General features: G+C 40.8%; 1 protein-coding gene across 2 annotated transcripts in view; it reads left to right on the top strand.

The window, feature by feature from the left end:
• Positions 1 to 9,359, top strand: part of hrob (homologous recombination factor with OB-fold) — a 53,060-nt gene extending 43,701 nt beyond the window's left edge. For both annotated transcript variants that reach the window (XM_078529600.1, XM_078529599.1), the window contains 2 exons: positions 3,040 to 3,256; positions 8,886 to 9,359. In XM_078529600.1, the coding sequence (XP_078385726.1) occupies positions 3,040 to 3,256; positions 8,886 to 8,941 (273 nt within the window). In that variant the 3' untranslated portion in view covers positions 8,942 to 9,359. The remainder of the gene's footprint in view (positions 1 to 3,039; positions 3,257 to 8,885) is intronic.
• The last annotated feature ends 5,030 nt before the right edge of the window (positions 9,360 to 14,389 follow it).

The following is a 14,389-nucleotide window of genomic DNA, read 5'->3' as shown; positions in this document are numbered from 1 at the left end:
TTCCAATCTTGTGGGACTTGTCCAGAACCTAAGGATTCTTGGAAGATTACTACCATTGCATCCACTGTTTGTGTAGCTACTTCCTTTAATATCCTAGGACAGAACCCATCAGGTCCAGGGGACTTATTGGCCTTTAGCCCCATTAGTTTCCCTGTACTTTCTCTCCAGTGATAGTTATTGTATTTTTTTCCCCCCCTGCCTTTTTTGCCCCTTGATTATTTAGTATTTTTGGAATTCTATTAGTGTCTTCTGCCTTGAAGACTGTTGCAAAGCATTTATTCAACTCCTCGGCCATTGCCTGGTTCCCCATAATTATTTCCCCAGCCTCATTCTCTAAGGGGCCTTTGTTCACTTTGGCCTCTCTCTTCCTTTTTATATATTTAAAGAAGCTCTTACTATCTGTTTTTATATTACTTGCTAGTTTACCCTCAAAGTTTATTTTCTCCCTCATTATTATTGTTTAGGTCATCTTTTGTTGGTTTTTAAAACTTTCCCAATCGTCTGGCTTGCCACTAATCTTTGCCACGTTGTATGTTTTTTCTTTCAATTTGATACTATCCTTAACTTCCTTGGTTAACCATGGTTGGTTTATCCTCTTCCTAGAATCCTTCTTTCTTTCTGGGATATATCTTTGTTGTGAGTCATGAAGTATTTTCTTAAACATCTGCCATTGTTCATCAACTGTCTTTTCTGCTAAACTCCTTTCCCAGTCTACTCCAACCAACTCTGCCCTCATTCCTTTGTAATTACCCTTATTTTAGTTTAACACAGTTGTTTCCGACCCAAGTTTCTCTCACTCAAACTGAATGCTAAATTCTACCATGTTATGGTCACTGTTTCCTAGGGGATCTTTTACTCTTGAGATCTTTTATTAAATCTGCCTCATTACACATTACCAGATCCAAAATAACCTGATCCCTGGTTGGATCCACAGCATATTGTTCTAGAAAACTCTCCCAAATACACAATGAAGTCTTGCTCATGGCTACCTCTGCCAATTTGACTTTCCGAATCTACATAAAGATTAATGTCACCCATGATTAATGTACTGCCTTTTTTACATGCCCTCATTATCTCCTGATTTGTTCTGTCATACGGTTTAGCTACTGTTAGGGGACCAAAGACTACTCCCACCAATGTCGTCTTCGCCGTGTTATTTCTTACCTCCACCCATATGGATTCTACATCTTCCAATCTAAGATCATTTCTTGCTATCGTATTTATTCCATCTTGCACTACCAAAGCTACCCCACTGCCCTTTCCTTCCTGCCTGTCCATTTGAAAAGCCACGTACCCCTGAATATTTAGTTCCCAGCTTTGATCTCCTTGTAACCACGTCTCCGTGATGGCTATAAGATCATACCCATTAACCTCTATTTGTGCCGTTAATTCATTTATTTTGTTCCGAATACTACGTGCATTTAAGTAAAGAACCATTAATTTTGCTTTTTTACCAATTTTTTTCCCCCTTTGACCCTATTTGCTGCTGATTTTTATGCTTGTACACTGAGTATCAATACCTAAATAGCTGCCTTGCAATGCTGCCATATCCTTTAGCTCTATTAGCCTATGCGCCCCCTCTCCAGAACCCTCCACCTATTTAGTTTAAAGTTCTCTTTACAGCCCTAGGTATTCGATTTGCCGACACTGGTCCCAGCACAGTTCAAGTAAAGCCTGTCCCAGTTCCCTTCTATCCCAGTACTGGTGCCAGTGCCTCATGAACTGAAACTCATTCCTCCCACACCAGTCTTTGAGCCACGCATTTAACTCCTTGACTTAGCTTGCCCATGGCTCAGGTAATAATCCCGAGATTATTATCTTGGAGGTTCTGCTTTTTAATTTGGCTCCTTACTGTTCAAATTCTTTCAGCAGAACCTCCTTTCTAGTCCTATCAATGTCGTTGGTACCAACATGGACGATGACAACTGGACCCCTCCCCTCCCACTCCAAGTTCCTTTCCAGCCCTGAGGAGAAGTCCTTAACCCTGGCACCGGGCAGGTAACACAGCCTTTGGGACTCTCACTCATGGCTGCAGAGAACAGTATCTACCGCCCCACCCCATAATTATACTGTTCCCTGCCACTACTATGTTCCTATTTCCTCCCCCCACTTGAATGGCTCCCTGTACCACAGTGCTGTGGTCAGTTCGCTCATCTTCCCTGACATCCACACAGCTTGCAAGAACCTGGTAACTGTTGGACAGTTGCAGGGACCGAAGCTGCTCAAATGCTATCCCCTGGGTCCCCATACCTGCTTCACCTGCAGTCACACCCTCCTGTCTCTGATCACAGACCAAATTTGAATTACCTAACCTGTGGGGTGTAACCGCCTCCTGGAGCAAAGTGTCCAGGTAACTTTACCCCTACCTGATGTGGCGCAATGTCTGCAGTTCGGACTCCAGCTCCTTAACTCAAGACGAAAGTTCCTCGAGTTGCAAACACTTACTACAGATGTGTTTGCTGTGGATCATCTTAGTGTCCAGCAGCCCCCACATGCTGCTGCAGCAGCAACACATCACCTGTTCTGCCATCGCTATTGTATTTTATTTAATTAATTACTCTAGTATCCCTGCCCTTTATACTTTATTGTAATTTTTTTTACACACCAGTGTCGATCTGATACTTATCAAGTTATTTTTGAGAAAAAAAGACTAGAGACCTAAACACAAGACCTTACTTTTACTCTAAAGACCAGAAATACTCACCAATCCTACATGCCAAACAAATGCTCTCCACACTCTTTAATGACCTCTCACCTGTTAATGGCCCCACTGCTCCTCTCTCACTCTCACCGTTAAAGCCCATGCTGATTCTCGCACTGTCTTGCTATTAATGGCCCACTGCTCCCCCCTCTCACTCGCTGTTAAAGGCCACGCTGCTTCTCGCACTCTCTCACTGTTAATGCAGAGATACTGAGTGATTCAGGTAGTTGCCTACAACTGGTGTTGCAACCTCATCCTGGTGCTCATTGAGTGGAGTTCATTTTCAAGTAAAATTTCATCTGAGGGCAATTTGATTTACAATATTTTCTTGTTTTCAGAACCACATTGAAGTTCAACAATCCATCTTTGACTTACTGGCCAAGTCTCCTTCTGAACCTAGATGTGATTCTTTAATCACAAACAGAAATTCCTGCACAGGCACTACATCGTGGGATTTTCAGGCACTCCCTTCCAGTACAAGGAAGGAAAGCGCGGAAATATCTTTACATCCAGATGCTGCATTACAAGAACGTTGTGATGAAGACTGGGAAGCAGGTAGGTCAGATGTTCCTGGAAAATGTTTAAATTATTTGCATATGAATATTCATTATTGGTTCAGGGTAAATTTCAGGATTGTGTATTGTCCTATGATCTTGAACAAAGTGTTTGCATAAACACAAACTCCTTAATGGAACTCTTAAAATCCATAAAATTAATCTCCAAGTATTTTGTTTATGGATTTTTTTTTCAAATCAAGCTGTGTGTGTTTGTAACCCAGTTTGCTGCCTTTTGAGTGAGTTAGGCATAGTTTTTAATGTCAGCATAGAATTACTATGGGCAAACAGTTGACTTTCAAGTTAAGCTATTGGGACACATGCAGTTTCTGATGCAGTGTAGATATTATGCTAACTTGTTTATGGAAAATATATCGTATCAAATTTGTAGATTCAGGAATGCTCAGTGTGCATTGCTAAGGCTATGAATCAGTGGCCACTCATCACAAACCTACAGATACATGCTTCAAAGGGTCCAACATACATTTTTTATAAAATACAAGTTTCTCCCTTTCCCATTACTTTGATGTAAGAGTGAGATGACGACTGTTATCATGGCCTGTGTTGCCAGAACTATCTGGGTAGAAAATTGCAAGAACATAATCTGTACTCCCCTTAGATGGTTAGATCTGAAGATACAGGTTAGTAAAAGATCTTGTGTATGTTACACCTAATGATGCTGTCTGTCCCTCGCTCACTCCCATTCATCCATCCTTGACTCATAAGTTATTCCAAACAATCGATTTATAAAGATTTACTTATTATGAATGTTTAGGTGAAGTTCTTCAAAGAAAAGCGAATAGTCTTCCTGAGCAAAGGCATTCTGAAAAAGGGAAGGTTAATAGGTAGCCCTGATGTGTTTTAAGATTTTTAAAAAATTCATCTTTTAAAGCATAAATGCAGAGATAGGAGCAATCTGAAATCAAATACAGTATTTTCATAAGTACAAACTCCATAATGGATCTCAGACTGCAGTCACTGTAACAACTTTTACAAAATATAACAAATTAAGCCGTTTCTGCAGATAAATAGTTGAGTCTGGGTTAGTAATGCCTCGCTGTACAAAAGAGTACATTACAGTCAATTGCTGGTTACTTATTTTAGTGACATACATTCATCACCAATTTTGTATTAATTTATTAGCTCTTACTGCTAAGCTTTGGCCATTGTTTAAAGCACTCTCTCATTAAGAATTAAACAACATCTAACGCCTTCACTAAGATTCTGATACAAAATATATTATTAATAGCTTCCTGCTGAATGAAAAATTTATCCCCCCTTCACCAGATGGAGTTGCTTTCTCTACATTCTATGCCTCGGCCAATTTCAGAACCTGCTCATGGTGGATCTAGTATAATGATAGGTTGGAACAAACTCCTGGAATATTTTCAGTGACTGTGGTACTGTATCCATTCCCTCATTTAGAACCATAACTTTATCCTGGTATTGCCTGAATCTGCACTTTGTATTAAGACTTTTGCATAATTTATTGCGCTTTATTTCTGTTTTGTCTTTAAAAATGTGCATAATATAGTCATGTTCAAGAATGAATGTGCAGGGGCTTGCTCTCAATTTGCATATTGTTATCTAGAGGAGTTTTCACATTTTCCATAAGCATTATTGTATTCATAATTCTATGACTATATTCATATTTCACAGTCATTCATATACAGATATAAATGCACATCGTGATATGTGAAGGGAATCACCAATATCTGGTATTTGGTTTTAAATATTAGAAAATGTAGGCTGAGCAAAGCACCCTGTATTATCCTGAATGTATTTTTTAAATAAAAGGCACTGAAAAAGTGTAATTAATTCATTTAGTGGATCAAAGAGAAGACAATTGAGCTTTACATAGATGCTGTATTTTTTCCCCCCTGTATTAACTGTAATGGGGAAACAGCGTACTCTGCTGTCAGCAGCAAGTAGGTCTGACTGGGTTCTCTGCTTGAAAAGATATCTTGTATTGTTACTGCCTATTTTGGGTAATAATCATGCTGAAGATTCCGTTCCCTATGTGCATATAATCTTGTAATAAGAGAAATCATTTAAGAATAAGAACGTATGCTGTCGTTTGGTATTTAAGTGCCCATTTGGTATTTAAGTGCTCTTACTTTCTTTTCTAGGTCACGTATTTCAAAACATTCGGCATTGAAAATAATAGCTTTGGAAATCAATTGCCTACTCACTGTGTAATTCTAGTCTGTTTAAAATCCTTGCCAGCTGTGTGTGCAGGGTTAAACTAGCCATTTGGGAAATAGGAAGATTTTCTAAGTGTTCCTGTGAATGTTACCATAACACTATTATCCAATTTGTTTTTTTTAGTTCACCCTTCTGAGAATTACAAAGAATTCCACTCTTTCTTTTCTCATTAGATTTGTAGCTGGTTCAGGTTCTGCATCTGTATGCAACACTGGAGCTGAATCACAGCATTGTCACAGTACAGGAAGAGGCCATTTGGCCTGTCACGTCTGCACTGGCTCACAAATGAACATTGTGGCTTAGTGCCATTCTCTTGCCTTTTCCCTGTAACCCTGCATATTGTTTCCATTCAAATAATCATCTGATGCCCTCTTTTATGCCCTGTTTGAACCTTCCTCCACCACACTTCCAGGCAATGCGTTCCAGACCCGAACCACTTGCTGTGAAAGTTTCTTTCTCACATTGTGTTTGCTTCTTTTTCAAATTACTTTAAATCTGTGCCCCCTCATTCTCGATCCTTTTACAAGCGGATTCCTCTGATCTACTCTATCCAGCCCCCTCATGATTTTAAACGCCTCTATCAAATCTTCTCTTCTCTTCATGGAGAACAGTCCCAACTTCTCCAATCTATCTTCATAACTGAATTTCTCATCCCTAAAACTATTCTTGTAAACCTCTTCTGCACTCTCTCCAATGTGTTCACATCCTTCCTATAGTGTGGTGCCCAGAAATGTACACAATATTCCGGCTGAGGTCTAATTAGTGTCTTATACAAACTGCATATCACAAGTACCTTGGCTTCTGTCCATGCTGCTTTTGTTAAATTGTAGAAAAGAAATGCATTTCCCACCTACCATTGAGCTGGATCATTCTTGAGCACAATGTTTGATATAGTGTCACTTGTGAAGAAAATGAAAATTGATATTAAAGAGGATGTAGCTGCATAAATAGATAGCTAACAGATGAAAAGCAAAAAGAAGTTAATGAATCCAATTCCGAAAGGAGGGATGTGGATAATGGCGTGCATGAGATATTTGTGCTGGGACTTTTGTTTTCCATTTTTATATAATAATTTAGATTATGGGTACAAAAGATATTATTTTCTGAGCGTACCAAATTAGGGGGAATAGAAAACTGAGGAACAACACAGGAGGTAATTAGCTAGGATAGTGAGCAGGTATATGGCAGATACCATTCAAAGCAGAGAATCATGGAAAAGTGCAATTTGGAAAAGAATATTGAAAAGTAGATGCATTCTAAATTAACAAAGTGGAGGAAACAAAGGTATCTAGAGGTGCTGATGTATTGATCTTTGAAATGAGTGCTCATTTAAAACAAAAGTTAAATGCAGCTAAGATCCTGGGGTCATTGTTTCCTTCCTTTTATGTTCAATGTTGAATTTGTACAAGCCATTGGCAGGCTATACTTGACATATTGGGTGCAATTCTGTGTACACAATTATAGGAAATCAAGATGTGTACATAGAATTTGCTGGAGTGTTACCTGAATGACAGGTTAGAGCTCTGAAGAGATGGAAAATTGAGTAGGTTACATTGAGGAGTACATTAAGTAGGTTAAGAGGGTCCTATTTGAGGTTTATTAGGTTGTGAAAGATTTTGACATGGTTAGCAGTGATATCTCTCTAAAGCTGAGTGGCAAACCTATACCAAGGGGAAATAGGTAAAGGATTCATCCTGGTTGAATGAGTACTGGCATAGGCCCAGTGGATCAAATACCCTCCTCCTATTCTATGATTCTGCGATTACATGGGATTCTGGAATCTTTGTTTGGAATTTGAAAATCCATCAATTTTTCTGTGCTGATTAGTCTGTTGACCAACACAATGTTATGAAAGAGCACATAAAACCTAAAAATGGGGCCAGTCTTTTTGGCCTTCCCTTTGTCACAGTGCTTCTGCAGCCATTAATCTCTCAGCCACTCCTTCTCATTTGCCTTTCGATGCCCATATGTCCAGCAAAATCTTTACTACTTACTCAGTCCCTTGATTATGGCTTCTCTCTTTGCTCCCTGAGATGTAAACTTAAGTATATATGGTGCACAGCTGTTTTAGCAATCCATTATCAGATCTGAACAGGCCATATAAACTGCTGTTGAGTCTCATCGTTCCCTGTCAAAAACTTCACGTTCAGGATCCCCCTAGATAGCAAAGATGACCATGGTTTATTTTCTCTGCTACCAAGTCTCTACCTAACAGCGTCCCACACACAAATTGTTTCCCACTTAACCACAGATGATGAAAAAGTGGTCATGTGTGCAGCTATCTAAGCTCTTGGCTTTAGAATCCCCTGCCTTTCCACATAAATCCCTAAAACTCAGAAAATGCTGGAAAAACTCACAAGTCGGCAGCATCTTTGGAGAGAGAAACAAAATTAAGGTTTCAAGTTGGAGAAGAGCAGTCATACGGACTGGACGTGAACTCTGTTTCTCTCTCTCCACAGATGCTGCCAGAACTGCTGAGTTTTTCCAGCATTCCCTGTTTTTATTTCAGATTTCCAGCATCTGTAGTGTTTTGTTTTCAATCCCTGAAACCTCCCTTCATTGGCCAAGCTATTGGTATTCCTCCTACTAGCTCCTCCTTTTAAGACCCCTGTTATTGCTTGATTATGCCTATGAAATGCCTTGAAATTCTGTATGTTGAAGTTAAGTGCAAGTTGTTATAAAAAGTTGCTATTAGAATGGAACAGCCTTGGCCATTTTTTCACTGAACCAAACTTTCATAACAGCAACAATGGTCACAACCATAAACTCCAGTGGGAGAAACGGGCGTCAGCAGGAACAGCTACATGGCCCCTAATGCAGAAATTCTTTACTATCCTTGCTGCAAAAACCTTGCACAAATGTGAAAAAATGCTTATTCAATTGTAGATTCTTATCAACCTTTACTTGTAATTTCAAAGCTGTTGATTTTCAAAAACACCAAGTAGTAATTCTAAATAGATATTCATTGATTCTCCAAGAACTGTGGGTCTGGACGTTCCCTTTTACATTTTTGTTTTGACAAGCAGATAATCGGCGATCTGTTCATTTCTAATTGCAAGTTTCTCATTGCCATAAGGTACTGTACTAGAGGTAATTGGCACCTTGTCTGTGCTTTTCACTTTTAGTTTGCATCATAGCATGCCCCTCCCCACCCATTTGTCACTTCAATACAAAGTATTCTCACGCAAAGGCTCGAAGTTGTTTGATGGTATGAGTTTAAAGGAATTTATGAATATTATGCAACAAAGAAATATTTAACCCTCGATTTTCATCCATATATATCTAGAACTTTCACTTCCTTGCCTATAATGCCATTGGGCAAATGGATATTTTCTGGTATCAGTTGCAGAAACCTATGGATTGTAACTTCGCTTATTTCCTATAAGTAGTCTATCTGCCTGAAATTTCACTTCTCTCTTTTGCAGATGGTCTTGATTGCCTGATGGCTGAACTGCCAGAAGAATTCTTCACCACGCTTTAGAGCCTCATTAGAAGTCCCTGTGAGAAACACAAAATTGAATCCAGGATAGCTTATTATTTATTTGTTTTGTTTCTGCTTAAACCGATAATTGTGAACTACAAGTCTGCTTCCATGTCCACTGGGAATTGGATTAATATGAGACTACGCAATTACTTCCATTAGGACCTGACATTTTCTCCTAGATTAGGAATCAGGCTTGCAGGTGATGCCACTGTTCAGATATGCTGCAACAGTCTTCCTACATTACTGTAACATATACTTTTGGTGCATTTAAAATGAACTGAAGTGTTAATCTACTTTACAATTTGTAATTATTTAGTTGAAGCCTGAGGGGTTTTTTTGCTAAATCTTGCTGTATATTGAATGAGAAAAGTGTGCTGATTTTTGACATTTATTAAAATGTGGGTTTTGTCGGAGATATTTTTGTTCCTTTTTTATTTTGGAAGTGCTTGGAGCCTGTATTGGCAGACCAAGTTCTAAATTAACAGTAAATGAAAATTAGTTGATCCTATCGCAAATTCTGCTGTTCTGTACTTCTTCCTCCAGACTCCTTGTTCTGTAGTTTTTGCTCCCGTTAGGGGTATTGCCATGGATTCCAGTGCCATTCTACATTCATTGAGCTGAAGACCCACTTGCCTTTAGGCAAGATGAACTGGAACCCTGTCTTAACAGAAATGTTCTTAAGGGTATTCCACTGAGTAGCTGGCGCATGGACTGTGTCTGGTCTTCTGTTTGTCACTCAGTTCTACATGTTTGAGATTAACGGGCGCATGTAATGACAAACAATAAGTGTTAACTTGGCCTCTTCTCATTGATTTTGAGAATGTCCTTCGTTCCACCAGCTCCTTTTGATTTTAAAGTTGTTTTTTGGATGGCTAGCTCTTGAAGCTGAAAACCACATGGTGATTTTAAGAACACTGTGCACTAATGTACAGACTGACATTAAGGACAATAGCACCAGCTAGTGGTCAGAGTGTGTGCATATCATTGCAACTTCCAGCCATTCTGATTTTCAATACCTGGGCTTCAACCAGGACCTGTCTTGCTTTGGTGTTTGTCAGACATGCCTGGTTACTAAAGTGAACAATTTACAAACTCTATTCTGAAACTTAGTTTGTGAATTTCACATTTATGAATGCGCTATTAAGAGGAAAGACTAATGCACTTCATCGATAGCAAACAAGCTGTCACGTCATCAGAGGTGACCAACCTTTTCCACCAAGTCATAGATCCAGATGATACACCCAATGAGTGAATTAAAATTTCAGAAATTCGTTCTTCCTTGTTTTGCTCTTAACTTCCATGGTCTGATCATTGCCACCATTCTCTGTTCTTTCTGTTACCCTACCATCAGCTATGCTCTGCTCTACTTGGCTTCTGCTGCCTTTCAGTATGTGCATGCTACTGAATCTGCCCTTTGCTCTTGCCACAGAAAGTTTGAACACACGGAAACTTAAGTTCCTGCTTCAAAGCCCTTTTAGACCTCCCAGGCCTGGACAATTACTAAAAATTATTTGCTTATTAAAATAAACTTAACCATTCAGGCCAGGGAAGTCTAAAGCACTGAGGCTGAACAGAAGTAGAAGTCAGTGTAACATATAAGCATGCAAATAAAAACAGGAATAAATGAGAGCGATTCAGAACAGATTTAGTGTGACAGAGCAGCAGAATTGTACTCAACAACAATCTGTAACTTGTGGCCTAGCAAATCCCTCACACTACCATTACCTTCAAGTCAGGGGACCAACTCTGGTTTGACGAGTGTCTGAGAGCATGCCAGGAACAGCACCAGGCATTCCTAAAAATGATATTCCAATCTAGTGAGCTATCATACAGGACTGGCATGCATGCTACAGACAGCCAAGAGATCCTGTAAATAATGGATGAGATCAAAGGTCTTAAGTCCTGTAATAAGAACTAGGAGCAGGAGTAAGCAATTCAGCCCCTCGAGCCAGCCCCGCCATTCAATATGATCATGGCTGATCTCATTTCGGCCTCAACTCCAATTTCCTGCCTTCTCCCCATAACCTTTCAACCCATTACTGATTAAAAATCTGTCTATCTCCTCAAATTTATTCAGTGTCCCGGCATCCACTGCACTCTGAGGTAGTGAATTCCACAGATTCACGACCCTTTGAGAAAAGTAATTCCTCCTCATCTCTGATTTAAAATCTACCACCCCTTAGCCTAAAACTATGGCACCTCATTCTAGAATGCCCCACAAGGGGAAACATCCGCTCCACGTCTACTTTGTCTATCCCCTTTAGCATCTTATATACCTCAATTAGATCTGCTCTAATCCTACTAAACTCTTGCAAGTATAGGCCTAAACTGCTCAATCTCTCCTCATAAGGCAGGCCCTGCATCTCTGGAACCAATCTAGTGAACTGCCTCCAATGCAACTACATCCTTCCTCAAGTAAGGGGACCAAAACCTGTGCACAGTACTCCAGGTGCAGTCTCACCAATGCCTTGTACATTTGCAACAACACTTCCCTATTTTAATACTCATCCTTTAGCAATAAATGCCAAAATTCCATTTGCCTTCCTTATTACCTGCTGTACCTGCATACTAGCTTTCAGCAATTCATGCACAAGGACACCCAGGTCCCTCTGCACTGAAGCATTTTGAAGTTTCTCTCCAATTAAATAATTCGCCTTTTTATTATTCCGACCAGAATGGATAACCTCACACTTAGCCACGTTAAACTCCTTCTGCCAAATTTTGGCCCATTCACCTAACCTGTCCATATCCATTTGTATATTTCTTCATTGCAACTTACTTTCCTATCTATTCTGGTGTCATCTGCAAACTTAGCTATAGTACCTTCTATCCCTGAATCCAAATAATTAATATAGATTGATAATAGTTGGAGCCCAAGGACCGAATCCTGTGGCATCCCACTAGTTACAGTTTACCATCCAGAAAAAGACCCATTTATCCCAACTGTCTGCTTACTGTTGGTTAGCCAATCCCCTCTCCAAGCTAATATATTACCCCTAACTCCGTGTGATCTTATCATCTTATCTTGTGTATTAATCTTTTGTGTGGCACCTTATCAAAGGCCTTCTGGAAGTCCAGATATACTACATCTACAGGATCCCCAATATCCACTCTGCTTGTCACATTTTCAAAGAACTCTAGCAAATTAGTCAAACACGATTTACTCTTCATAAAACCATGCTGACTCTGATGGATTGCATTTTGACTTTCCAAATTCCCCATTACTACTTCCTTAATAATGGATTCCAACAATTTCCCAACGACAGGTGTTAAACTAGCTGGTCCATAGTTTCCTACTTCCCACAACCAACCCCCACCCCGCCTTTTTGAATATGGGCGCTTTATTAGCATTTTTCCAATCCACTGGAACCTTTCCAGAATCCAGGGAATTTTGGAATATTATAGCCAATGCATCCACTAACTCCGCTGCCACTTCCTTTAAGACCCTGGGATGTAGACCATCAGGCCCTGGGGACTTGTCACCCTTTAATCCCAATAGTTTGCTCAGTACTTTTTCTCTTGTGATGGTGATTGTTCTAAGTTCCTCCTCCTCTAAATCCTCTGCATTACCTGTTGCTATTGGGGTGGTAGTAGTGTCGTCCACCGTGAAAAATAGGTGGAGGCTCCACGAACATCCCCATCCTCAACGCTGAAGGAGCGCAGCACATCATTGCAACAGGCGTGGCTGAAGCATTTACAACATCTTCAGCCAGAAGTGCAGAGTGGATGATCATCTCTGTCTCCTCCCGAAGTCCCCAGTGGTGCGGCAGAGTATTCTAAACTGGGTGGCATCATACCCAGCACAAAGGAAGATGGTTATGGTTTTTGGAGGCAAAGCATCTTGGATCCAGAACATTGCTGCGGGAGTTTCCCAGGGTAGCGTCCTCAACCCAACCGTCTTCAGCTCCTTTAAAGACCTTTCCTCTAACATAAGGTCAGAAATGCAGATGTTCACTGATGATTACACAGTGTTCAATATTACCAGCAATTCCACAGATGCAAAAGCCATTTTTTACCATGTGTTGACAGTGCAGTTGGTTCTACATTGGGGTGATCAAACACAGATTCAGTGGCTGCTTTGCGGAACACCTCAGTTCATTCCGCAAGCGTGATACTGAGCTTCCTGTTGCCCGTCATTCTAATTCTCCATCTTGGTGTCATGCTGATCTCTGTCCTCTGCCTCCTGCAGTGTTCCAATGTTCTTTCTTGTCCCATTACCAGTCTCTTTGGCTTGCACCACCAGCCTTTTGCCATTTAATCTCCCGTCTTCCAACCTATCACAGACATTGTTTTTCTCCCCCTATCCTCTTCTCACTTCCACTTGCTTAAACTAATTACATTTCTAACTTAAAAGCAAAATACTGCGGATGCTGGAAATCCAAAACAAAAACAAAAATACCTGGAAAAACTCAGCAGGTCTGACAGCATCTGCAGAGAGGAATACATTTCGAGTCCGAATGACATTTCATCAAGAACAAAGGAAACAGAGAAATGAGGTGAAATATAAGCTGGTAGAGGGGGTGGGACAGGTGGAGCTGGATAGTGATAGGTGGAGGCAAAGAAGAGATTGCCAAAGATGTAATAGACAAAAGGACAAAGGGGTGTTGACAGTGGTGATATTATCTCAGGAATGTGCTAATGGGGGCATTAAGAGTAGCAAACAGGACAAGCTAGTGGGGGTGGGGTGGGGGGAAGGGATCGAAATGGCGATAAAACAATAGATCGAAATAAATTTTAAAATAGGTGGGAAAAGAAAGATATATTTTAAATTATAAATTATTGGAAAAAGGGGGATCAGAAAGGGGGTGGGGTTGGAGGAGAGAGTTCATGATCTGAAATTGTTGAATTCAATATTCAGTCCGGAAGGCTGTAAAGTGCCTAGTTGGAAGATGAGGTGCTGTTCCTCCAGTTTGCGTTGAGCTTCACTGGAACAATGCAGCAGGCCAAGGACGGACATGTGGGCATGAGAGCAGGGTGAAGTGTTGAAATGGCAAGCAACAGGGAGGTCTGGGTCATGCTTGCGGACAAACCGAAGGTGTTCCGCAAAGCGGTCACCCAGTCTGCGTTTGGTCTCTCCAATGCAGAAGAGACCACATTGGGAGCAACGAATGCAGTAGACTAAATTGAGGGAAGTGCAATTGAAGTGCTGCTTCACTTGAAAGGGGTGTTTGGGCCCTTGGACAGTGAGGAAGGGGAAAGTAAAGGTGCAGGTGTTGCACCTTCTGCGGTTGCATGGGAAGGTGCCTTGGGAGCGGGTAGAGGTGTAGGGGGTGATGGAGCAGTGGACCAGGGTGTCCCAAAGGGAGCGATCCCTGCGAAAAGCCACCGGGCGGGTGAAGGGAAAATGTGTTTGGTGGTGGCATCATGCTGGAGTTGGCGGAAACGGCGGAGGATGATCCTTTGAACACGGAGGCTGGTGGGCTGATAAGTGAGGACAAGGGGACC

Source organism: Cetorhinus maximus, chromosome 25, assembly GCF_964194155.1.
Source record: "Cetorhinus maximus chromosome 25, sCetMax3.hap1.1, whole genome shotgun sequence".
Taxonomy (NCBI): Eukaryota; Metazoa; Chordata; class Chondrichthyes; order Lamniformes; family Cetorhinidae; genus Cetorhinus; species Cetorhinus maximus.
The sequence above is the reverse complement of the archived record's forward strand: the minus strand, read 5'-3'. Positions and strand labels throughout refer to the sequence as shown.